The sequence below is a fragment of the Malaclemys terrapin genome, chromosome 1 (assembly GCF_027887155.1).
Source record: "Malaclemys terrapin pileata isolate rMalTer1 chromosome 1, rMalTer1.hap1, whole genome shotgun sequence".
NCBI lineage: Eukaryota > Metazoa > Chordata > Testudines > Emydidae > Malaclemys > Malaclemys terrapin.
In genome coordinates this window covers 160,353,384-160,377,035 of record NC_071505.1, presented here as the reverse complement: position 1 = coordinate 160,377,035, position 23,652 = coordinate 160,353,384, and the positions used below count along the sequence as shown (strand labels likewise).

The window sequence follows — 23,652 nt, the reverse complement described above, 5'->3', positions numbered from 1 at the left end:
GTGTATACTAGCCTTAGTAGACTATGCTTGCTTTGTTGGTACATGTTATGAGAATCCCAGTCTTCATTTTTTTAAGAAAAAGGAAGATTTTAGGTCTCACAGTATGTGGAGAAAAGCTAGAAAATGTGCCCCAAGTTCAGCTGAAGACCTCAAACACCAGATGCCAAATAAAAAGATCCCCAAGTGAATTTTTATTTGTGATTTTAAGCCATTCTCTTTGGAGGGGGCTGATTCATGGGTTTGTAACTCTTGGGGTTGGCAATACAGTGTATTGCAAGTTTGACAGTGTCTCCGCACAGGGTCCAGGAGCCCGGACAGAGACCAGGATCCTACAAAAGACATGAAACTGCGCAGGCCTCACCCTGACACCCCCCGCACTGGGATCCCAACCCCTCCCCCCGCCCCCATCCGCGCCCTCGTGCTGGGATTCCAACCGCTCCCGCTAACGTCCGCGCTGGGATTCCTCCCTCCCCCGCCCCGGGTAACCGAAAGCGAAATCCGCTGGCCCCGCCTTGTTGGCTGCGGAAGCGCGTCAGCTCGGGCGGCTCCCTGGCTAGCGCGGTTCCCATCGCGGCGGACCGAGTAGCGCCTCGCGGACGCAACTATGTGGGCGCTGGGGACCTGGGTGCTGCTGGGCGCCGTGTGCTCGGGTGAGTCCCCGCGCGCCGCCGTTTCACCCCCCCCCCGCACCCCACGGGCCTAGAGCCCCCGGCTCGGCGCATCGGGCAGCGGCCCGCGGGCGGGAATGGCGGGGCCTGGCGCTGTCACTGAGGGGCAGGACCGCTCCGCCGGCCCGTGGCGGCTCATCGCATCCGGGCGCCGCGTGGGGAGGGAGGCCGGGGCCCTGCACTCGGCTCTGCTGAAAGCGCCGGTCCCAGCAAAGGTCCCTGGGAGAGCCCGGGCCGCTCGCGGAGGGGGAGGGCGGATTGGTGCGCGCGCGTGGGGCGTGTGTGTCTGTGGGTGTCTTGGGAACCAAGCCGCGTGGGGCTGCTCCTCCCGAGCCCAGGGCCAGGCTCTGCCTTGGGCGCGATTTGAGCCACGTTCCCAAGGCTCTGTGGGTGTTAGAGATCTGCACCTGTGTCTAGGCTCCTGCATGGGGGGGTCTGGCTGAGCTCCAGGGCCCAGCCGAGCAAGCGCCTGCTTGGGGAGGCAGATTGTAGGAGGCGGCATGTGGCCCAATCCTAGGGCGGCACGGCCGCTTTTTTTTGTTTTGTTTTGTTCCGCTCTGGCCGCCCTGTAGGGGGCGGAGGAAGGGATCGCCCTGCCGCAAGCCTGGCAGGGCAGCCCCGTCCTTCCCTCCCAGCCGACTGGGGCAAGGAGCTCTCCCGGCAGCGGCTCCGCGGTTGGGGCCGCTGACAGCGCCCCACTGAAGCCCTGGCTGCCCCCTTCTCTCTCTCTCTCTCTCTCCCCCGGCTAGCCTGGGCACCAGTGCAGGGAGTCCCCCTGCACTCTGGCTCCGGCCGCGCCGCAAGTGTGGTTTTTTTTTTGTGTTTTTTTTTTTGTTTTTGCTTGGGGCGGCAAAAAAGCCAGAGCCGCCCCTGCTGAGCACCCACAGGTTCTTTTGCAGGCAGTGGGAGTGGCAGGTGTTCAGTACCCCCAAAGAGCAGGCCACTGGCATTTAGGAACCCAGCTAATTTTTGCATTGATGTTTAACGTTCTGGGGTATGTTATAGCCCTTTGTATGTTGTTAGAAGTGTATATGCACTGAGACCTATACTACATAATTTGAAGTGTATATGCACAGAGGCCTCTACAACAAAATTATATAATTGTGTAAATAAATAAATTCTCTTGTCATATCAATCTATAAAAAGGGAAATAAGAACAACCTGGGGAATTACATACTAGTCAGCTTAACTTCTGTACCCGGAAAGATAATGGAGCAAATAATTAAGCAATCGATTTGCAAACACCTACAAGTTAATAAGGTGGTAAGTGGCAGTCAGTATGGATTTGTCAAAAACAAATCATGTCAAACCAACCTGATAGCTTTCTTTGACAGGGAATAAGCATTGTGGATGGGGGAAAGCAGTAAAGCTTTTGATACTGTTTCACCTGACCTTCTCATTAACAAACTAGGGAAATGCAACCTAGATGGAGCCACTATAAGGTGGGTGCAAAACTGGTTGGAAAACCATTCCCAGAGAGTAGTTATCAGTGGTTCACAGTCATGCCGGAAGGGCATAACCAGTGGGGTCCCACAGGGATCAGTTCTGGGTCTGGTTCTATTCAGTATCTTCATCAATGGTTTAGATAATGGAATAGAGAGCACACTTATAAAGTTTGCGGACAATACCAAGCTGGGTGGGGTTGCACGTGCTTTGGAGGATAGGATTAAAATTCAAAATGATCTGGACAAACTGGAGAAATAGTCTGAAGTAAATAGAATGAAATTCAGTAAGGACAAATGCAAAGTACTCCATATAGGAAGGAACAATCCGTTGCACACATACCAAATGGGAAATGACTGTCTAGGAAGGAATACTGCAGAAAGGGATCTGGGGGTCATAGTGGACCACAGGCTAAATATGAGTCAACCATGTAATGTTGTTGCCAAAAAAGAGAACGTTCTTCTGGGACGGATTAGCAGGAGAGTTGTAAACAAGACACAAGAAGTAATTCTTCCGCTCTACTCCGTGCTGACTAGGCCTCAATTGGAGTATTTTGTCCAGTTCTGGGCACCACATTTCAGCAAGGATGTGGACAAATTGGAGAGAGTCTAGAGAAGAGCGACAAAAACTATTAAAGGTTTAGAAAACATGACTTATGAGGGAAGATTGAAAAAATTGGGCTTGTTTAGTCTGGACAAGAGAAGACTGAGGGGGGACACGATAACAGTTTTCAAGTACAAAAAAGGTTGTTACAAGGAGGAGGGAGAAAAATTGTTTTTCTTAACCTCTGAAGATAGGACAAGAAGCAATGGGCTTAAATTGCAGCAAGGGAGATTTAGGTTGGACATTAGGAAAAACTTCCTAACTGTCAGGGTGGTTAAGCACTGGAATAAATTGTCTAGGGTGGTTGGAGATTTTTAAGAACATGTTAGACAAACACCTGTCAGGGATGGTCTAGATCAGGGGTCGGCAAGCTTTCAGAAGTGGTGTGCTAAGTCTTCGTTTACTCACTCTAATTTAAGGTTTCGCATGCTAGTAATATATTTTACATTTACAGGGGCCGGCGGACGGAACCCCAGACTGGCAGCGGGCTGAGTGGGGCTGGCGGCGGGGACCCTGGCTGGCAGGGGCCGGCGGATGGAACCGCTGCCGGTCTGGGGTTCCATCCGCCAGCCCCTGCCAGCGGGGTCCCCGCTGCTGGCCCAGGGTTTTGTCCATCCAGGCCGGCAGCGGGCTGAGGGAGGCCAGCGGGCTGAGGGAGGCCAGCGGGCTGAGCGAGGCCAGCAGCCGGAACCCCAGGCCAGCAGCGCCACTGAAAATCAGCTCACGTGCTGCCTTTGGCATGCGTGCCATAAGTTGCCGACCCCTGGTCTAGGTTATACTTAGTCCTGCCATGAGTGCAGGGAACTGGACTAGATGACCTTTTGAGGTCCCTTCCTGTTCTATGATTCTATGTATATCTTCCTTGGATCATGAAAAGAAAGCTCAAAGCTGAAACCAGGAATCATCTATATGAAGTCAACAGACGGGCCCAGTTCAGTAACGTGCCTAAATCTAAGCATATGAGTAGTCCCTTTAGCTTAATAGGACTGTCTTGTGCTGGAATACCTTGCTGAATTTGGGACAAAGTGATAACTCTCAAGAGTTTTATGTTAGTAGTTTAATTTAAAGGAACATTTAAGTTAATACAGTAGAACCTCAGAGTTATGAACTGACCAGTCAACCATACACCTCATTTGGAACCAGAAGTATGAGATCAGGTAGCAGCAGAGACCAATAAAAGAGCGAATACAGTACAGTACTGTGTTAAACATAAACTACTAAAAAAAAAGTTTCTTTTTTTAAAGATTTGATAAAGTAAGGAAACTGTTTTTGTGTTTGTTTCATGTAGATTAAGATGGTTAAAAGCAGCATTTTTCTTGTGCATTGTAAAGTTTCAAAGCTGTATTAAGTCAATGTTCGGTTCTAAAGTTTTGAAAGAACAACCATAACATTTTGTTCAGAGTTATGAACGTTTCTGAGTAGCAGCCGTGTTAGTCTGTATCCTCAAAAAGAACAGGAGTACTTGTGGCACCTTAGAGACTAACACATTTATTTGAGCATAAGCTTTCGTGGGCTACAGCCCTCTTCATTTGATGCATAGAATGGAACATATAGTAAGAAGAGATAGATATATAGAGAACATGAAAAGATGGAAGTTGCCCTACCAACTCTAAGAGGCTAATTAATTAAGATGGGCTGTTATCAGAAGGAGAAAAAAAACTTTTGTAGTGATAATCAAGATGGCCCATTTCGGACAATTGACAAGAAGGTGTGAGGATACTTAACATGGGGAAATAGATTCAGTTTGTGAAATGACCCAGCAAACAATCTCCTTTCCCAAGGTATTCATAACTCTGATGTTCTACTGTACTTTTTATTTTGAGTGGTTTAGATGATTTCGTGTTTTTCATGAGACTTGGTAAATAACCTACTTTCCTATACTGTAGTGTTAAAGTCAGAATGGAAAATATTTACATTCTTTGGTATGAGTTTAACTTTTCCAATATAATGTTTTTGCCAAACTCATCCCATAAGCTGTAACTTGTCCTTGTGCAGTGAACATTTTTTTTTTAAATGTGAATCTTAAGCTGAAATATTAAAAATATTAGTTATAAGAGTCATTTATTTGTTCACTTTCTCTATCAGGGCATCAGTGTCATTTTTAATGGTGTGTATTTGCTTAATATAAACTTAATTTTCGTAAAATAAAGTTTATACAATCTGTGATAGTCTATAGGTTTATGTACAGTTCTACTGTGTTTTGGTTTTCTCAGGGTATAGTCAAGAAAGTTCAGTGAGTAAGCTAATTGTTTGTTTTGTTTGACCAAAGCAATATGTGTGTGTGTTTTTCATTACAACTAATACTGTAGTATATATAAAATTTGTTTGTTTATACTTGTTATATTAATGGCCAATCCAGTGATTAGTGGCAGTGTGTTACAGTAATACAGTTCAAGGATCAGCTGCTTTTGGGAGAGGGGGGTGGAGGTGATCATTGGTCAAGGGCCAGTGCTTTGAAAAGCTTACTGGAACTGTAAATAACTGTACCAGTTGGAAAAAAAAGCTTTACTAGCTATGGTTGGTTGTCAGATACATGTGATGATTCTGCAGGCACTTATACATGTTAGTAATCTAAGGCCTGGTCTACACTAGGCGTTTATGTCGAAGTTAGCGCCGTTACATCGAATTAACCCTGCACCCGTCCACACCGCGAAGGTATTTAGTTCGACATAGAGGTCTCTTTAATTCGACTTCTGTACTCCTCCCCGACGAGGGGAGTAGCGCTAAATTCGACATGGCCATGTCGAATTAGGCTAGGTGTGGATGGAAATCGACGCTAATAGCTCCGGGAGCTATCCCACAGTGCACCACTCTGTTGACGCTCTGGACAGCAGTACGAGCTCGGATGCTCTGAACTGCCACACAGGAAAAGCCCCGGGAAAATTTGAATTTGAATTCCTTTTCCTGTCTGGCCAGTTTGAATCTCATTTCCTGTCTGGACATCGTGGCGAGCTCAGCAGCACTGGCAACGATGCAGAGCTCTCCAGCAGTGATGGCCGTGCAATCTCAGAATAGAAAGAGGGCCCCAGCATGGACTGATCGGGAAGTCTTGGATCTCATCGCTGTGTGGGGCGATGAGTCCGTGCTTTCCGAGCTGCGATCCAAAAGACGGAAGGCAAAGATCTACGAGAAGATCTCTAAAGACATGGCAGAGAGAGGATACAGCCGGGATGTAACGCAGTGCCGCGTGAAAATCAAGGAGCTGAGACAAGGCTACCAGAAGACCAAAGAGGCAAACGGACGCTCCGGATCCCATCCCCAGACATCCCGTTTCTACGAGGCACTGCATTCCATCCTCGGTGCGGCCGCCACCACTACCCCACCAGTGACCGTGGACTCTGAGGATGGGATAGTGTCCACGGCTGGATCCTCGGACATGTTAGCGGACGGGGAAGATGAGGAAGGAGATGAGGAGGACGAGGCAGTCGACAGCGCTCACAACGCTGATTTCCCCGACAGCCAGGATCTCTTCATCACCCTTACAGAGATCCCCTACCAACCCTCCCCAGCCGTTACCCCGGACACAGAATCTGGGGAAGGATCAGCCAGTAAGTGTTGTAAAAATCTAAACATTTATTTGTAACAGAACAGGAATATTAACAATTTAAAAAATGGGTTTCTCATGATTAGTTTGATTAGCTTAACGGTTCAGTCATGGGCAGTGCAACTATTGAAAAAAAATCTAGCAATGTCCGGTTTTGCATGATTGTCCTGCCCAAGCCGCTCTACTGGTTAGTCACTGCTACAGCAGCTACAGTAAAATGCGGTCTATATGTCCGGGGATGGAGCAGAAATCCTCCTGTGACATCTCGAGGAAGCTCTCCTGGAGGTAATTGGAAATCCGCTGCATTAGGTTCTTGGGGAGAGCGGCCTTATTGGGTCCTCCGTAGTAGGACACGTTGCCACGCCACAAGACTATCAAGTACTCTGGAATCATTGCTCTGCACAGCATGGCGGCATACGGCCCTGGTCTTTGCAGGCTTTCCCGGAGCATTCTCTCTTTCTCGCTGTCAGAGATCCTCATGAGGGTGATGTCGCTCATGATGATCTGCTTTGAATGAGGTAGGGGAATGTTAGTGTTGGGACTGCTTTGCCGTTCCTTTACAGAACTGTAACCGCTGGTTTGCAGCCACGCGGTGGAGGCGGGAGAGGGGCAGCCGAAAGGGATCGTTCCCGGGGACAGCCGCGAGGGTGTGGGACAGGAGCAGACTTCCTGCTTGCCAAATTGCTGGCAGCAGGGACCGACATTGATTTCAATGTGAAATGAGGCCATTGCTAATATTAAAGTTTTAAGCTGCCACAAGTCTACGGCTTACCATGTCTGCCTGCAACAGAAATTCCGTTCTCCTGAGAGGCTTCTCAAATGTGCTGTAGAAGACCCCAGGCACTGAATGCGAAGGCTGAGAATTCGACCTTGTGCTGAGTGCGCATGTGATAGGTGCTGTGCATGGTCTTGTTAACAGAGAAAGACTATGTTCTTTGTTCACAACTACATTTATCTTTCTGAGGAATTCACTCCCTTTTTCCCATTCCCACAGCCCCATCTGCGACTGTCTCACAACCTAGCCTGTCATCACACTCCCAGAAGCTAGCGCGGATTAGGCATAAGAAGAAGAGGACACGGGAGGACATGTTCTCGGAGCTTATAGCCTGCTCCAGAGCCCAGGCAGCACAGCAGACCCAGTGGCGGGAGAACTTGACCCGAATGCACCAAGCCAACATGGATCGGGAGGAGAGGTGGCGTCAGGAAGACCAGCAGGCGACTCAAACCCTGCTTGGACTAATGAGGGAGCAAACGGACACGCTCCGGCGCCTTGTGGATGTTCTGCAGGAACGGAGGCAGGAGGACAGAGCCCCGCTGCAGTCCATCTCTAACCGCCCTCCCCCGCCACCAAGTCCCATACTCCCCTCACCCAAAGTGCACAGAAGGAGAGGCGGCAGAGTCCCTGCTAACTCTCACTCCACCCCTGCAGAGAGCTCGAGCAGCAGAAGGCTCTCATTCCCCAAAATTTGACAAGTTCTTTCCTTCCCGCCTGACACAAGCCCCCGTCCAAGTTTCACTTTCCCAGTTCCATGTTTGGTTGATAATAAAAAATACGTTTCTGTTAACTACTGTTTCCATCATGTTCTTTTGGAGGAGGGGGGGATAGGGGGTTGGTAATTCGACAGGACAGTCACCTTTGGCAGGGTATATAGTCGGGGGCAGGCACAGCAGCAGGGCACATACATAGTGCAGTGATGCAGTGACTAGTTACCCTGGTTAGTCTGGGAGGTTGTTTTCATGTTATGTGGTGGGGGGTGGGTTGCTCTGTGACTTTGTGGCAGGGGAGGGCAGTTACAGATCTTAAGCGGCGGTCCTTAGGCAGGATCACAGAGCCACACAGCAGGGGATCTGTAACCGTCCTCCCCCTGCCACAAAGTCACATAGACCCCCCCATACACACAGTCCCTATCAGGAGGGGTGACAGGCTCCGTTGAAACAACCATCCCACCGCAGCGGAGCCTGTCAATCCTTGAGTTTAGAAGCTGCATTCGCGCCACTACAGTACACCCGCTCCGCACCACAGTCTGCGTCCCAGTTTTAAAAAATTCCCGCGAATACAGTATTAAAGAAAACGGTGTGCTTTAACAAAGTAGAACTATTTTTATTTTGAAACGTGTGTTGGAAGTGGGGTGAAGGGGGTATGTAACTGGATAGGATAGTCAACATTAACTGGGTTAAGAAACGGGGGCAGGTTTAGCTTCTCAATACACAAACTTTAAAGTCACAGGTTACCCTGCTCACTCAGGAACTTTGCTTTCAAAGCCTTCCGGATGCACAGCGCTTCCCGCTGGTCTCTTCTAATCGCCCGGCTGTCTGGCTGTGAGTAATCAGCAGCCAGGCTATTTTCCTCAACCTCCCACCCCGCCATAAAGGTCTCCCCCTTGCTCTCACAGAGATTGTGGAGCACACAGCAAGCTGCAATAACAATGGGGATATTGGTTTCGCTGAGATCACAGCGAGTCAGTAAGCTTCTCCATCTCCCCTTGAGACGGCCAAAAGCACACTCCACCACCATTCTGCACTTGCTCAGCCGGTAGTTGAAGAGTTCTTTTTCAGTGTCCAGGGCGCCAGTATAGGGCTTCATGAGCCAGGGCATTAGCGGGTAGGCTGGGTCCCCGAGGATGACTATAGGCATCTCCACATCCCCAAGAGTTATTTTGTGGTCCGGGAAGTAAATACCTTGCTGCAGCCGTCTAAACAGACCAGAGTTCCTGAAAACACGAGCGTCATGAACCTTGCCCGGCCATCCCACGTAGATGTTGGTAAAACGTCCCCTGTGGTCCACCAGTGCTTGCAGCACCATGGAAAAGTAGCCCTTTCTGTTAATGTACTGGCTGGCCTGGTGTTCCGGTGCCAGGATAGGGATGTGAGTTCCATCTATGGCCCCACCGCAGTTTGGGAATCCCATCGCTGCGAAGCCATCTATGATCGCCTCCACGTTTCCCAGGGTCACTACCTTTGGCAGCAGTACATCAACGATTGCCTTGGCTACTTGCATCACAACAACCCCCACGGTAGATTTGCCCACCCCAAACTGGTTCGCGACTGACCGGTAGCTGTCTGGCGTTGCAAGCTTCCACAGGGCTATGGCCACTCGCTTCTGGACAGTCAGGGCTGCTCGCATCCGGGTGTCATTGCGCTTCAGGGCAGGGGACAGCAACTCACAAAGTTCCAGGAAAGTTCCCTTCCGCATGCGAAAGTTTCGCAGCCACTGGGATTCATCCCAGACCTGCAGCACTATGCGGTCCCACCACTCAGTGCTTGTTTCCCGTGCCCAGAATCGCCGTTCCACGGCATCAGCATGACCCATTGCCACCGTGATGTTCTCGGCGCTGGGTCCCCTGCTTTCTGAGAGGTCTGTGCTACTCTCAGACTTCAGGCCATCACCGCGTTGACGTAGCCTCCTCGCCTGACTTTTCTGCATCTGCCTCAGGGAAAGGTGTATGATAAGTTGCGAGGCGTTGAGAGCGGCCACAACTGCAGTGATGGTTGCAGCAGGCTCCATGCTCGCAGTGCTGTGGCGTCCGCGCTGTCACTGACTAGAAAAGTGCGCGAACTGATTTCCCGCCGGCGCTTTCAGGGAGGGAGGGCGGGAGTGATGGACGGATGACGACAGTTACCCAAAAGCACCCTGGACACATTTTTTTTACCCAGAAGGCATTTGCGGCTCCACCCAGAATTCCAATGGGCAGCGGGGACTCCGGGAACTGTGGGATAGCTGACCACAGTGCACCACTTCCAATGTCGACGCTTTCCCCGTTAGTGTGGACTCACAAAGTCGAATTACTGTCCTTAGTGTGGACACACACGTTCGACTTTGCAATATCGATTCCAAAAATTCGATTTAAGTAAAATCGAACTACTCTCGTAGTGTAGACAAGGCCTAAGTGAAGTCAGTGGAATTGGAACTACTCTTAACTCTTGGGGAAATTCTGTGCCACTGTGCAATGCTGAATTTCCTTTCCCCCACAGAAATGGGCTGCAGTGCTGCTGGCTGCCACTAGGGGCCACTGGACCCGGCAGAGCCCAGCTCTCATGTAGAAGATACTGCTGGGGAGAGTGGGAGGGAGCTAGTGTTCTTGGCAGCTGCAATTTCCAGCACACCCTGAGGGGGAGAGACGGTGGCATTCAAGAAACTCCATGCAAGCCTAGGACCAAGCATCAGGCTGTTTCTCCCTCTGGATCCCTGGGCTGGGGGTGTCTGTCTGGGCTGGGGGGGGGCATGGTTGAGCTTTGGGGGGTAGCAGGGGCAAGTGTCGGGCTCTGGGGGGAGGGGATTCAGGTATCTGGACAAGGGGGAGGGCCGTGGCTGGGCTCAGAGGGGAGAGGGTGCGGGTATCTGGACTGGTGGGGCCTTGTGGCTGGGCTCGGGGGCAAGGGGGTGCGGGTATCTGGGCCAGTGGGGCTCTGCAGTTGGGCTCTGGAGGGGAGGGGTTGTGGGTATCTGGGCCAGGGAGCCTCCACCACTGGGCTCAGATAGGGGGTTGGGTGTCTTAGAGGTGGGGTTGGCTGCGGGGGGCAACATGGCTGGCTCGGGAGGTGGGGGGTTGTATGTGTCTGCCTCCGATTGGGCTCCGAGGGGAAAGGAGGCGGAGAAACAGGAACTGGGTTGTCATAGGGGTTTCTTTATCTCTACTCCTGGGGGAATATATGTGTGTGTCTGTATTTTACAGACATACTTGCTGACAGGTATTTTAAAATAAATTATCAAAATAATTGAAACAGGTGTGATTATGTAGTGTTATTTTGTCAAATAAAATTTGCAGAATTTTGCCGAATTTTTAAATATTGTGTGCAGAATTTGTATTTTTTGGCACAAAATTTTTTATTTTTTGGTGCAGACTGCCCCCAATAGTAACTTGTGTACATGGTTAACTTTATGCATAAGTGTTCGCAGGATTTGGGGGTCTAGATATAGTATCTAGCACATTGAGGTCCTTGATCCGGTTTGAGGTTTCTGGACATTAAGGCAACTGGATATTGTGAATCTTAAAAAAACAAAACAAACAAAACTATAGTTCTTGAACTGTAGATAACTAATAAAAATACTGAACATAAACACTCATGCTGTAAAATCAGATTATTTTGATTATCATCTTGCTTCTCCTGGCACCCTATTTGACTTAAATTTCTGACATTATAGCAGCCAATATTCTTGAGAACCTAGGGCAGAAAAGGAATGTTTTATGCTATTTGAAAGCTTGCATCCCAAGCTTTTAGATCAGTGGTCCCCAAACTGGGTGCGGCCCCCTAGCGGGGCATGGTGGAATGTTCGGGGGGGCACAACGGGGCTGGGCATGCTCACATGGGGGGTGGGGAAGGAGCGCTGCCCAGCTCTGCTCTGGCCACGGCTCCGCTCACGGCCATGGCCCCTGGCTTGTGGCCATGGTGCCCACTCCAGGCCCCACCCACAGCTGCAGGACTGCTGGCCCAGCCATGGCTCCACTCCTGGTGGCCTCAGCCCCTGGCCACGGCTCTGCTCCCAGCCCCAGATCTGCCCCCAGCTGTGGCCTCAACCCCTGGCCCGGCCTGGCTGCAGCTCCAACCTTGGCTCCAGGCCCTGACCATGGCCCCCGCTCCCAGCTGTGGCCCCCGCCCCAGCCATGGCCCAGCTGCTATAGATAACCTTTAGATGGATATGTAGAGAGAATTTGGCCTTTTGTTTTTAAAAATTCTGATAAATTTAGGTTCATAATGTAGCAAAATGCCACCTGAAATTTCTGAATTATCTGTCCTACTGACCATATACAGCTAAATAAATGAGAAGATATGCTCTTATTTGATCTACATATTTTTGGGTGTGCAACCCCTCTATGCAAAAGTAAGACATAATTTGCAAAATAAGTTCTAACCCTCAGGGGATTTGTCTCCGCCTTCAGAGTACAGGAGGTACAATAACAAACATAATTTTTATATAAGCCATCACTCATTCCTTCCATGCTTCTCTAGGGAACATGGAAGCAGAAACAATAGTGGTGTTTGTTTCTCTCCTAAGCCCCCTTTCAGCTGCAAAGAAAAATTCTACAGAAAAAGAGCTTGTCTCTTACTGATTACTCCTGGGGGAATTCTGTGCCACTGCATGCACACGGAAAACATGTCCCTCCTGCAGATTTCTTTGCTTCCATATAGAAAGTGACAGGGAAGCTACGTAGGGAGGGGCTGGGGATGCCCATGGGCATAGTTTGGGAGGGCATTGTCCCCCCAAACAGAGGTGGGGGGCACACGAGTCACCTGCCACTGCCCTCCCCCCCCCCCCCCAAATTTCTGCAAGCGCAGAACTGCCCGGCTGAAGGAGGGTGCCACTCGAACACCACCTTCTGAGTCCTAGTGCTGGTCATGTTCCCCTTCTATTTTCTGTACAACAGTGAGTGCCTGCGGTGAGGTAGGGCAGGAAGGGTGATGGGGGGGGGAAATGGGGGAAGGCGGGTGGGGTGGGGGGAAGAGGCAGTGGGGAAGGAAGGGGGTGGGACAGGGCGGGGGAGGTGGGTGTGAGGGGATGGGGATAGAGGTAGGGGACAGTGGGGAGAGGAATGGGGAGGGGGCAAGGGGCATTAGGGAATGGGGATGGGGTGGGGAAGAGAAGGGGATAGAGGAAGCGGGAGCCCAGCATCTGGCGTCCCCTTGGCAGCAGTTGCAGCTGGGGCTCCCTTGTTAAGCAGGCCCATCGAACCCCCCACCCCAACTGGCCCCACCTCCCCTGCACCTGGACAATCCTGATGAGCCCCCCAGACCTTCATGCCAATGAGCCCCAACCAGCTGCACCCGGATCCAACTGATGAGCCCTATCCCCCCCGACCCCCCCCACTGAGCCCCAACCACATTCACTTGGATCCCCCTGTAGAGTCTTATTGCACCTGGAGCGCCCCCTGCATCCAGATCTCCTACTGAGCCGTCTGCACCCAGCTTGCTCTACACCTGGATCCCCTCCACTAAGGCCCTCTGCACTTGGATACTGCTGGGTTGAGCCTGCCTGCCCACACCTGATGTGCCTGGCATAGTGGGGCAGGGCCCTGGAGTGTTTCTGGCTCAGACCCGGCCCTTGCACTGTGTCAGGGTCAGGTGAAGTCTCACCGCCAAGTTGCTGTCCCAGGGAAGGGGAGCTGCAGTGTGATCTCCCACCTCCATATGGCCCGTGCTCCCCACTGCCATGCTGGAGCCTCCACATTCATTTATTAACAAATAAAATTTGCTGAATTTTAAAATATTGTGCCAAAAAATTAAAAATTCTGCGCCCAGAATTCCCTCAACAGTAACTGATTTTACAGGCATGCGCATATATGCCTTAGGTCAAAGTCGAGCTTTAGTGGGGCTACTCATGTACCTAGTTAAACATGTGCTTTGCTGAAATTGGGCCTTAATGCAGATGATTTCTCTATGTGGCCCTAGACCCAGAAAATATCCCAGAAGAATTGTCTGGTTAGGTGCAGCACTGAAAATGTTGTATTAATATTTACTTATATATGTTAGGTACTTCTAAGACACCAGTTGTGGTGGTACCTAAACATCATGTAAGAATCAAGAAGCAGTAAATATATCTTTAAAAGGGCTGTAATCTCTTCTTGCCTCTTCCTCTCTCCAAGCATAGCCTTCTTGGGGAATATTTTTTTAAATCCATCCATCCTTCCTCTTTCTCAAAGTTTTTCTTCTTGTCTTCTTATCTTTTGTTTTCCCTCTTGTCCCTTATGAAGAACATTCGTCTGTGCTTGTTTCAAGTGTGTGATCATGTCTGCCATCCATTAAACTTTTCAATATTTCAGTAGCTTTCTTGTTGCTCAGGTGTTGTGGAAGACTGTCTAATCAAACTCTTTTTTTTCTTTTTCTTCCAGGTTCTGCCCAGTTGCAGTTCAATGTAATCAAGTCTGTTGAACAAACCATTTGTAATAAAACAGTCATCATACCTTGCATAGTGACTAATCTAATACAGAACAATATTGGAACCATGTTTGTTAAATGGAAACTAGAAAAAAAACCATTTTTCATTTTTCGAGGATCCACAAGAACGATGGAGAGAAATGAGAGTTTTTCATCTGCTGAGTTAGAATCTGAACAAAATTTAACGTCTGGCATTGCATCATTAAAAATCTCAAGAACGCAAGCAGTTCAAGGAAACTACAGTTGTGAAGTGACAGAATCGAGTAGGGAAGGAGAAACTGTAATTGAACTTATATACCATAGAAGTAAGTTGATGTCATGTGATTTTGCAAGCCTGCTATGAAATGAAACAGACCAGGTCTTAAGGGAAAGGACACAAAATAACAAATGTGAAAATGAACCACTAAAAATATCTAGAACATAAAGCCCAGTCTTTACTCACCTGATCAGTCCTTGTGAGCATAGTTATATCAAAGTCCAGGGGAATATTTCTATGAGTAAGAGTTGGGCCTGCAGGCTGGCATTGTGTCTGTTAACTTTTAGGGATGCTGACACTTTTCCACCTGATTTAGCTTTTACAGACTATATGGTATTTGTGCCACACTCATTTTAGTTTATGTATATTCTGATCCACTCTCTAGATAATAGAAATACAGGGCTGGAAGGGAACTCGAGAGGTCATGTGGTCCACAGATTCCCCTTGAGCCCCTGAGCTGAGGCAGGACCAAATATATATCTAGACCAGTGGTTTTCAAACTTTTTTCTGGCAACCCACTTGAAGAAAATTGTTGATGCCCGTGACCCAATGGAGCTGGGGATGAGGGGTTTGGGGTGTGGGAGGGGCTCAGGGCTGGGCCAGAGGGTTGGGGTGCGGGGTAGGGCTGGGAATGAGGGGTTCAGGGTGTGGGAGGCGGCTCTGGAGTAGGTCAGTGGGTTGGGGTATGGGAGGGGGTCAGGGCTCTGGGGTGGGGCTGAGGGTTTGGTATACAGGAGGGGGCTCCGAGTTTGGGGGGGGGCTCAGGACTGGGGCAGAGGATTGGGGTGTAGTAGGGTGTCAGGGCTCTGGGGTAGGACCAGGGATGAAGGGTTTGGGGTGCAGGAAGGGGCTCCGGATTTGGGAGGGGGGCTCATAGCTGGGACAGGGGATTGGGGCGCAGGGTTGGGGCACAGGCTTACCTCGGGTGGCTTCCAGTCAGCGGTGCAGTGGGAGTGCTAACACAGGCTTCCTGCCTGTCCTGGCACTGCGGACTGCGGCTGCATCTTGGAAGCCGCCAGCAGCACCTAGGCAGAGGTGCACAAGTGGCTCCACGTGGCTCTTGCCCGCAGGCACTGGCCCCTCCAGCGCTCAGGGTGGGGGTAGTGCGCGGAGCCCCGTGGCCCCCCTGCCTAGGAGCTGGACCTGCTACTGGCCTCTTCCGGAGTGCAGCGCAGTGTCAGAACAGGTAGGGATTAGCCTGCCTTAGCCGGATAGCACTGCCAATGGGACTTTTAACAACCTGGTCGGCAGTACTGACCAAAGCCCCCGCAAACCAGTGCCTTACATGCCGCGACCAAGTGCCTTACATTCCGCAACCCACAGTTTGAAAACCACTGCTCTAGATCAGTGGTCACCAACCAGTCGAACCTGGAGCCTCTGAGCATCGATCCCAGTCTCAGTCCCCCATCTCGTCCCGCCACCTCCTTCAGCATCGCAGCCTGCTAGGGGAGTACATCCCACCCGATCGCGCTCTCAGCCAAGGAGTTGGTTGTTTTCCAGGAGCAGACACACTAACAAAGCGAACGCTGCAGGGACAGGACAGCCCAGACGCCAGATGCGCCCGCTGAACTCACAGTACAGCTGAGATGCGTCCCTGCACAAACCACAGGCTGCAATGCTGCTGGGATAGCTGCAGCACTGATTTGGTGGATGCTTCTCAGCGAGCATTGTTGCCTTTTTCTTACCCTTGAAACGTGCTTAAAGGGACAGGGAGGTGTTGAGGGGGCTGGGCTTACTGCCTTGAATTGCTGCTAGGCTCCCTCCTCTGATCCTGAAAAGGAGTCAGCAGAAAACTGCCCATCACCCACTTCCTAACCTGGGCAGGAATGCAGCAACAAGTTCCAGCAACGGCAGATGGGTGCTCCCTTGCCACACCCAGCCAGAAGACACTACATCTGGGGGGACTCCCCTGCGGCTCCCCAGTCCCCACGGGCTCCCCAGCTGCTGTGGGCATGGGTGGGAATCCCCCTCAGCTCCCCAGCCACATCCAGCAGGGAGGGAATCCCCAGTGGCTCAATAGTGGCTGGGGACGGGGAGTGAGAGGAAATCAATGTTGCCAGTCAAAGGAAGCCCGAGCTTGAGAACATCCCTGATTTAACAAGCAGCTCGAGACAGTTTAATCCACACACATGCAAGGTGCATACCAACCCCATCCCAAACAAAAGAGCAGCCTTAGCCTATCAGAGGCTGCAGGGGTTAACAACAATAGCCACCTTGGTAATTGCCACAGCATGAAATGAAATACTCCAGTCTCCTGACTGGGGCTTTGAAATACCATTAATGGAGTAGAAACTGTTTCCAGCGCAAAACCTGGTGCTACCAGCCAGGCAGGGGAACGAAATAATTGATTTGATTTCCTTCTCACTGCAAATTCAAAATGGTTTTTGACGTCAGGTCATTCATTGTCGTAACTGGAATAACAACAATTAATTTGGCTAATTTGGGATGATGAATGAGCTGTTGGGATTGACATTAATGCTGAATAAGGAAAAGGGAGAAGGAAGGGGCTGGGAAGAGGCTGCACTAACCTCAGACGGGAGGGACAGTGCCTCTGCCTTCCTGAAGAAAATCCAGTCCCTTCCTGGGGTGTTGAGCAAGGAGAGTATGTGACTGGGATGGTTAATATGTGGACAGCTGTGTGCATGTGTTTGTACCATGGTGAGCTGTCTGTGGGACCGTCACAACCAGCGTGTCAGCGCTAGTGTGTCTGGGATACCTGTCAATGCTAATGGACTTGGGTTTGCACACTGTGCACTCATGGCAGGGTGCATGACTGGCCAGGAGAGGTGGGTGTGTAAGGAACAGAGGCCAGGTCTATAATAGGAGCTCTTAGCTAGAAGCTAGAGCACTGCTATACTGCACGACAGAGCGTTCTTAGCCAAACTAGCTTATCCCAGACAAACTGTGCTTTTATCAGTATCTTATCCAGCGCCTCCGAGCAAAATAAGCTATACTGGTAAACCCCACATTTGACTTCCTTCTGCTCCCAGCCCTGCTCCTATCCCTCTGCTCCACATGATCACCGCTTTCCTTCCATTGCCAGCAGACAAGTCACCTCATTTACTCTTCATCATCTCCTTCCTCTTCCATAGGAGTCTGACTCCCCAACCCCTCACCCCCCACAATCCACCTTCCCGTCTCTGACCCTACTCCCTATCTAACCCCCCCCCCCAGTTCAAAGCTTCAGCAGAGCCGGTTTCCTTGTGAAGTTGATTTGGGCTTCTTTAAAATGTGGCGTGTGCTGGAGTTTCTCCTTCCTGCAGGCGGCAGACACAATGTCCCCTTGAACCTCCCCCTGCATGATAAACCAGGACAGCCTCCCTTCTCCTTTCATGGAGCCCCAGGAGAGAACGGCACAGAGACTCTAGTGATCACGAAGCGGTGTCATAGCTGTTCACATTTCTTTGCTTTTACATGTCACCAGCAGGGAGAAGGGCCATTGTAATGACCATGCAGAGCGAGTGAGGGGCTGGACAGCCAGATCTCAGCTGAGCTCCTTTGGGCACTAGAAGATGCGTTGATATCATAGACAACTTTGTCATTTGCTAGGAAGTGCCTTCTCCTGCCCCATTACCTTTGGGTTAGGGCTTCCCCTTCCCTGTGCTGCTGGCTGTCTCCTGCTGCCTCTTACCCACTTATCCCCCAGTTTTTTGCTACTACTTCTTGCCTCCTGCCTTCTCCTGGAACCCCTCTACTTTTCATCCTTTCTGCTGCTGCCTCAACCCCAGTTTGGTGTTCCTGCCTCTTTTATCCAGCCTACCCTTGCCCTTTCATCCTTTTGCTGTTGCTTCCTCCCACTCTTTTCTGCCACTGCTATCAATTTGTTGCCTCCTCCTCCTGCTGCTGCTACCCCGGCCGTTGCCTCCTCCCCTCCTGACTACCTGGTGATCTTGTTCGGGAAGACTGCTGGTGCTCAGGGGGCTAAGCTGGGATCCCATGAGAAAGAGCTGGTCCAGCTGCTGTGGAAAGTGGTGGATCTGGCCCACAAGGAAGTATTTCTCGGAGAACTGTCCCTCCCCCACCCTCAGGAGGGGAGGCAAGGCTGCTGGCATGGATTTCCCATGTGCATTCAGCAGGGAGCTCCCTGGTGGGGGATTAAAACAATCAGCTAAGGGGAGTTGGGGCTGGTGGGAAAAAAATGTCCCTGGAACCTAACTCCCCCATTTACATTAATTCTTATGGGGAAATTGGATTCACTTAACATCGTTTCACTTAAAGTCGCATTTTTCAGGAACATAACTACAGCGTTAAGTGAGGAGTTACTGTAAAAAGTAAAAAGGGGAATTTAGAAAAGCACCACAAAACAATGCATAGCAAATTCAAGAACAGTTTCCCCTTGAATAGCGCACTCTGTACAAAGAAAGATAATGAATTGAAGGCTGTTTTGAAAGCTCAACAGACATGTTTTACTAAACCAGCAGCAAAAGGGAAGGCCTCTACTGAAGCATCATTTTGTGTTTGCCATCTGCTGGCAAAACACAAGAAATCGTTTATGGATGGAGAAGTATTTAAAGAGGCAATGACTGTGGCAGCAGACTCCTTATTTAAAGACTTTAAAAACAAAGAGGAAATAATGACAGCAATCCAGATCATATCACTTGGTGCTTCCATAGTAGCAAGACGGGTGGAATCTTTGTCTGAAGATGTCTTTCAGCAACTATAGCAAGATTTGAATGACTGCGAATGCATTTCACTGCAGTCTGATGAATTGGTGGCATGACTGACACAGCCCAGGTAGTTGTTTTTGTTCGAATGGTTTTTAAGGATGCGACAACTAAAGAGGACCTTCTGACTGTTTTGCCCCTTAAAGAGAGAACAAGAGGTGAAGATATCTACAATGAATTCAAAAAGTACATGCTTGAGAAAATCATTCAAATCAAGAAACTTGTTTCGATCACAATGGATGATGAACCCGCCATGCTTGGCGCACGTGCAGGCTTTGTTGCATTTTGCAGAAATGATCCAGATTTTCCTTCATTTGTGAATTACCACTGTATAATCCATCAGCAAGCACTAGCGAGTAAAGTTATGGACTTCTCACATGTAATGAAAATCATTGTCAGAATTGTAAACTCAATTCAAGCAAGAGCCCTCCAGCATCACCTGTTTAAATCTTTACTTGACTAAGTGGACGCTGCATACGGTGAGCTGCTCCTCCATGCAGATGTGAGATGGTTAAGGAGGGGGAAAGTACTGCAAAATTTTTTGGATCTAATGCTCGAAATCATCACTTTTCTAAAATCAAGGAACGAAGTGTAGAGTGAGCTGTCAGACAATGCATGGCTGCTAGACTTAGTAACATAACTTCCAAATTGAATGAGCTGAACTGTGAACTGCAGGGAAAGGACAGAAACTATTCACATATGACCAGTGCGGTGAATGCATTCAAATTGAAAGTGGGTCTGTGGTCCTTCCAGTTAAAGAATAAAATGCTGCAGCACTTCCCAAGTATGGAGAAAATACTAGAAAAAATTGAAGGCAAAGAAAAATGGTTCCACCCAGAAAAGTTCTGTGCACAGCTGACCAAATTAGCAGAGAAATTCAACAGGTGATTTCAAGACTTACACATGATGATTGGCTCCATCATGTCTATCTCAAATCTGTTCCTTCCAGCAAGCATTGGTAGATTGACTGTGATATTCCATAAGGTGTTTGATTTACAAAGTAGTGGAATTGATATGAAGCTAATTACCATGTAAAGTGACATTGAGTTGAAAGCCAGATCAAGGGACAGCGATTTTGGGGGACTTGCAAACCGAGAAAAGTATCCCCTTCTATTGTCCTGCGCTTAAAAGCAAAAGCTTACTTTGGTTCCACCTATTTGTGTGAGATGGCGTTTTCACAAATTAAGATTATCAAATCCAAGTATCGCATCTGCCTCACAGATGCACATCTGCTGGACTGCATCCAACTAGCTATTTCAAATTACAAACCAAATTTCAAGACACTGGTAGGTAATGTGCAGTCACACGTGTCACACTGAGACTCAGTAAGCAGGGAAAATGTATAATTATGTATATTAAGCAATTGATCTCAGCTTTATTTAACATACTAAACTGTTATTTCTACATTTTCTTTGAGGTAAATCCTGGGTTGTACTTACATTTCAAAGGTGACCTTGTGCTTAAAAAGGTTGAAGACAACTGCTTTAGACCATCCCTGACAAGTGTTTGTCTAACCTGTTCTTTAAAACTTCCAATGACTGGGATTCGACAACCTCTCTTGAAAGCTTATTCCGGTACTTAAATATCTTTACAGTTAGAAAGTTTTTCCTAAATCACCCTTGCTGCAGATTAAACAGATGACTTCTTGTCCACCTTCAGGGTACATGGAGAACAATTGATTACTTTCCTCTTCATAACACATTTGAAAACTATGATCAGGCCCTTCTGTCTTCAGACTTCTACAGTATTGAGGTTCATACACTACACATGTTATATTCATTGCAGAGACCTTAAGTTTGAAAGTCCTGCATTTGTTACTCATTCAAAACTCCCATTAATTTCATCTGCAGTTTTGCCACTGTATGAACTTCAATATTTGGTCCAGAGTTGTGTAATTTTTGTGGCGATTGGAGGTGTTAATGCTATAGCATAAGCTATTAGTGAAGCCCACTTAATGTCAACTAATTTAATGGAAAATGCTGTTTAAAGCATTTTCTGTACATCATGTTTAACATTCAATTATGCTGTTTTAATATCAATTGGCATTAAAACTATTTCCCAGTTAATATCAATCGGCATTACTGTTCTGCTGCTCCAAATAGCACTTAACTGTAATTGTTACAGGTGGCGGTAGTGGTTTTTCAGTTAACTGCATGTATCCTGTAGAACTAGGGTTACCATTCGTCCGGATTTACCCGGACATGTCCTCCTTTTTGTGCTAAAAATAGCGTCCGGGGGGAATTTGTAAAGCACTCAAAATGTCCGGGATTTCCCCCCTCCCCCGGCAGAGCAGAGCGAGCGGCTGGGAGGGCTGCAGGGAAGTCCCGGGCTGGACTCCGGAGCAGCTGTAGAGGAGCTCCGCCCTGCATTCTGAGCAAGTGTCTCAGCACAAAGTGCAGCCCTCCCCTTTTGCAACTGGGAGCGGTTTCTGCCATGCAGCGTAGCAAAACGGGAGCGAGAGCACTTTGTGCTGATACAAGGGCAGCTCTCCCCTGCAGCCTGGTCCGGCAGCACTGTGCAGGGCCAGGGACCGGGTTTTGTTGTGCTGGGGACCGCAGCCACGTGTCCGGCTGGCACAGAGCCCAACACCCTGTTCTGAGCAGCAGGGTAAGGGGGCAGGGAGGTTTTGGAGGGGGCAGTCAAGAAACGGGTGGGGGGGCTTTTTGGGGGGAGTGGAGAAAGTTTTGGGCAGTCAGGGTACAGGTAGGGGGTAGGGTCCTGGAGGGCAGTTGGGGGGGTCTTAGGAGGGGGCAGTTAGGGGACAAGGAACAAGGAGTCTTAGGTAGGGGGTGGGGTTCTGGAGGGCAGTTAGGAACAAGGGTCCCAGGAGGGGGCAGTCAGGGGACAAGGAGCGGGGGGGTGGGGGGCTGGGAGTTCTGGGGGGGAGCTGTCAGGGGGCAGGAGTGGGGAGAGGGATCGGAGAAGTCAGGGGACAGGGAGCAGAGGGGTTTAGATGGGTTGGGAGTTCGGGGGGGGGCTGTCAGGGGGTGGGGAGTGGTTGGATGGGGCGTGGGAGTCCCAGGGGTCTGTCTGGGGGTGGGGGTGTGGATAAGGGTTGGGGCAGTCAGGGGACAAGAGGCAGGGAGGCTTAGATAGGGAGTGGAGTCCTGGGGGGGCAGTTAGGGGCAGGGGTCCCAGGAGGGGGCAGTCAGGGGACAAGGAACGGGGGGAGGGTTGGGGGTTCTGGGGGGGCGGGAAGTGGGAGGGGCTAGGGCGGGGCTCCTCCCATCCTCTTTTTTGCTTGCTGAAATATGGTAACCCTAGTAGAACACAACTATAGAACCAGGGGAAGAGCGACTAGTTCCCTGCTACTTTTGCTCTGCTTCTCAGACCTTCACACTTCTTCGCTCCTGGGATGCGGAGTCACCTCTCTAGCCTCTTTAAATGATAAATGTTCTGCCAGGGGCTCAGAGTAGAGAAGTAGCTTCAGACAGCCTCCAGTTGCACTCCACCAGACCTCAGTGACTGCAAAGAATTGTGGAGTGCGATGGGTCACAGCATAACTTTTTTGACTTTTGAATTGTTGACCAGAAAAGATAGAGGATCGCTGCTATAGAACTGTTATCTTTATGTGTGAAACATTGATATACAAACATTGAATTTGGTTAGTGGTCATACATTTTTCTTTGTTTAGCAGCATGGTTTTGAAAGAAGCATAAAGCCTGGGTATTGGGAACAGGAACTGGATTTGGCTTCCATGATTTCATTTTCCACTAGGCAGCAGAAGTGCCTAGAGCAGTAGTTTACCACCTATTTACTATTGTGGGCCACATATGCAGCTCTCTAGATGTGTTATGTGGGCTGAAACCACACAATACATATACTACCTGTATGGCCCTAAGGATGTCACATGGGCCGCAGCTGTGTGCTGATTGGACCGCAAGCGGGCCACGGGTTGAGAACCACTAGCCAAGAGAGACAAAGTGTTCATTGGAAAATCCTGGTTAATGGAGAATATTGTGGTGGCAAAGTGATGACTGGATTTGACAATATATGTGAGAAAATGTAAATACAAAGTTAAGTCTGAGATTTTTAATTGCAGATAAGACAAGCAACTCAGGTTCCCAAAGTAACATTAAGATTCTTGTAATGTACTACTTTGCATATTTTATTTTTTTATTTTTTTTATGCTTTTATTTAATTTTCAAAGATACTTTTAGGGTAAAAATATAGTAATGACACAATGTACAAATCTAACAGAAGTGACTGTAAAAGGGGTTATAATGGAAATCCCATCCCAGTCTGCACTTTAGCGTCACTGAGTTGTAAAATTATATTCTCAACAATGATATCTTAGCTCTTATATAATCCTTTCAATTGGTAGATCTCAAAACACTTTATATAGAAAAGTGTACTTAGCCTCATTTTACAGTGGTGGAAATTGTTCAACAGAGAGGTGAAGTGACTTCCCCAAGGTCACACAGGAAGTCAGTGACAGAGCCAGGAACATAACCCAGGTTTCCTGATTCCTAGTCCAGTGCCCTGACCTTTGGGTCACACTGCCTTCTTGATAGAGTAGTGTAATACTCTCTCATGCAGTACAGATAGAATGACTGAATAAATAAATCCCGGTACATGAGTTTGCTGATATGTTTTATGTGT

General features: G+C 49.1%; 1 protein-coding gene across 3 annotated transcripts in view; it reads left to right on the top strand.

The window, feature by feature from the left end:
* Positions 1-441: 441 nt before the first annotated feature.
* Positions 442-23,652, top strand: part of CD47 (CD47 molecule) — a 48,450-nt gene continuing 25,239 nt past the window's right edge. For 2 of the 3 annotated variants that reach the window (XM_054045448.1, XM_054045458.1), the window contains exons 1-2: positions 442-650; positions 14,085-14,435. In XM_054045448.1, coding sequence (XP_053901423.1) covers positions 605-650; positions 14,085-14,435 — 397 coding nt within the window. In that variant the 5' untranslated portion in view covers positions 442-604. The remainder of the gene's footprint in view (positions 651-14,084; positions 14,436-23,652) is intronic. The other variant, XM_054045465.1, reaches the window with a different exon arrangement.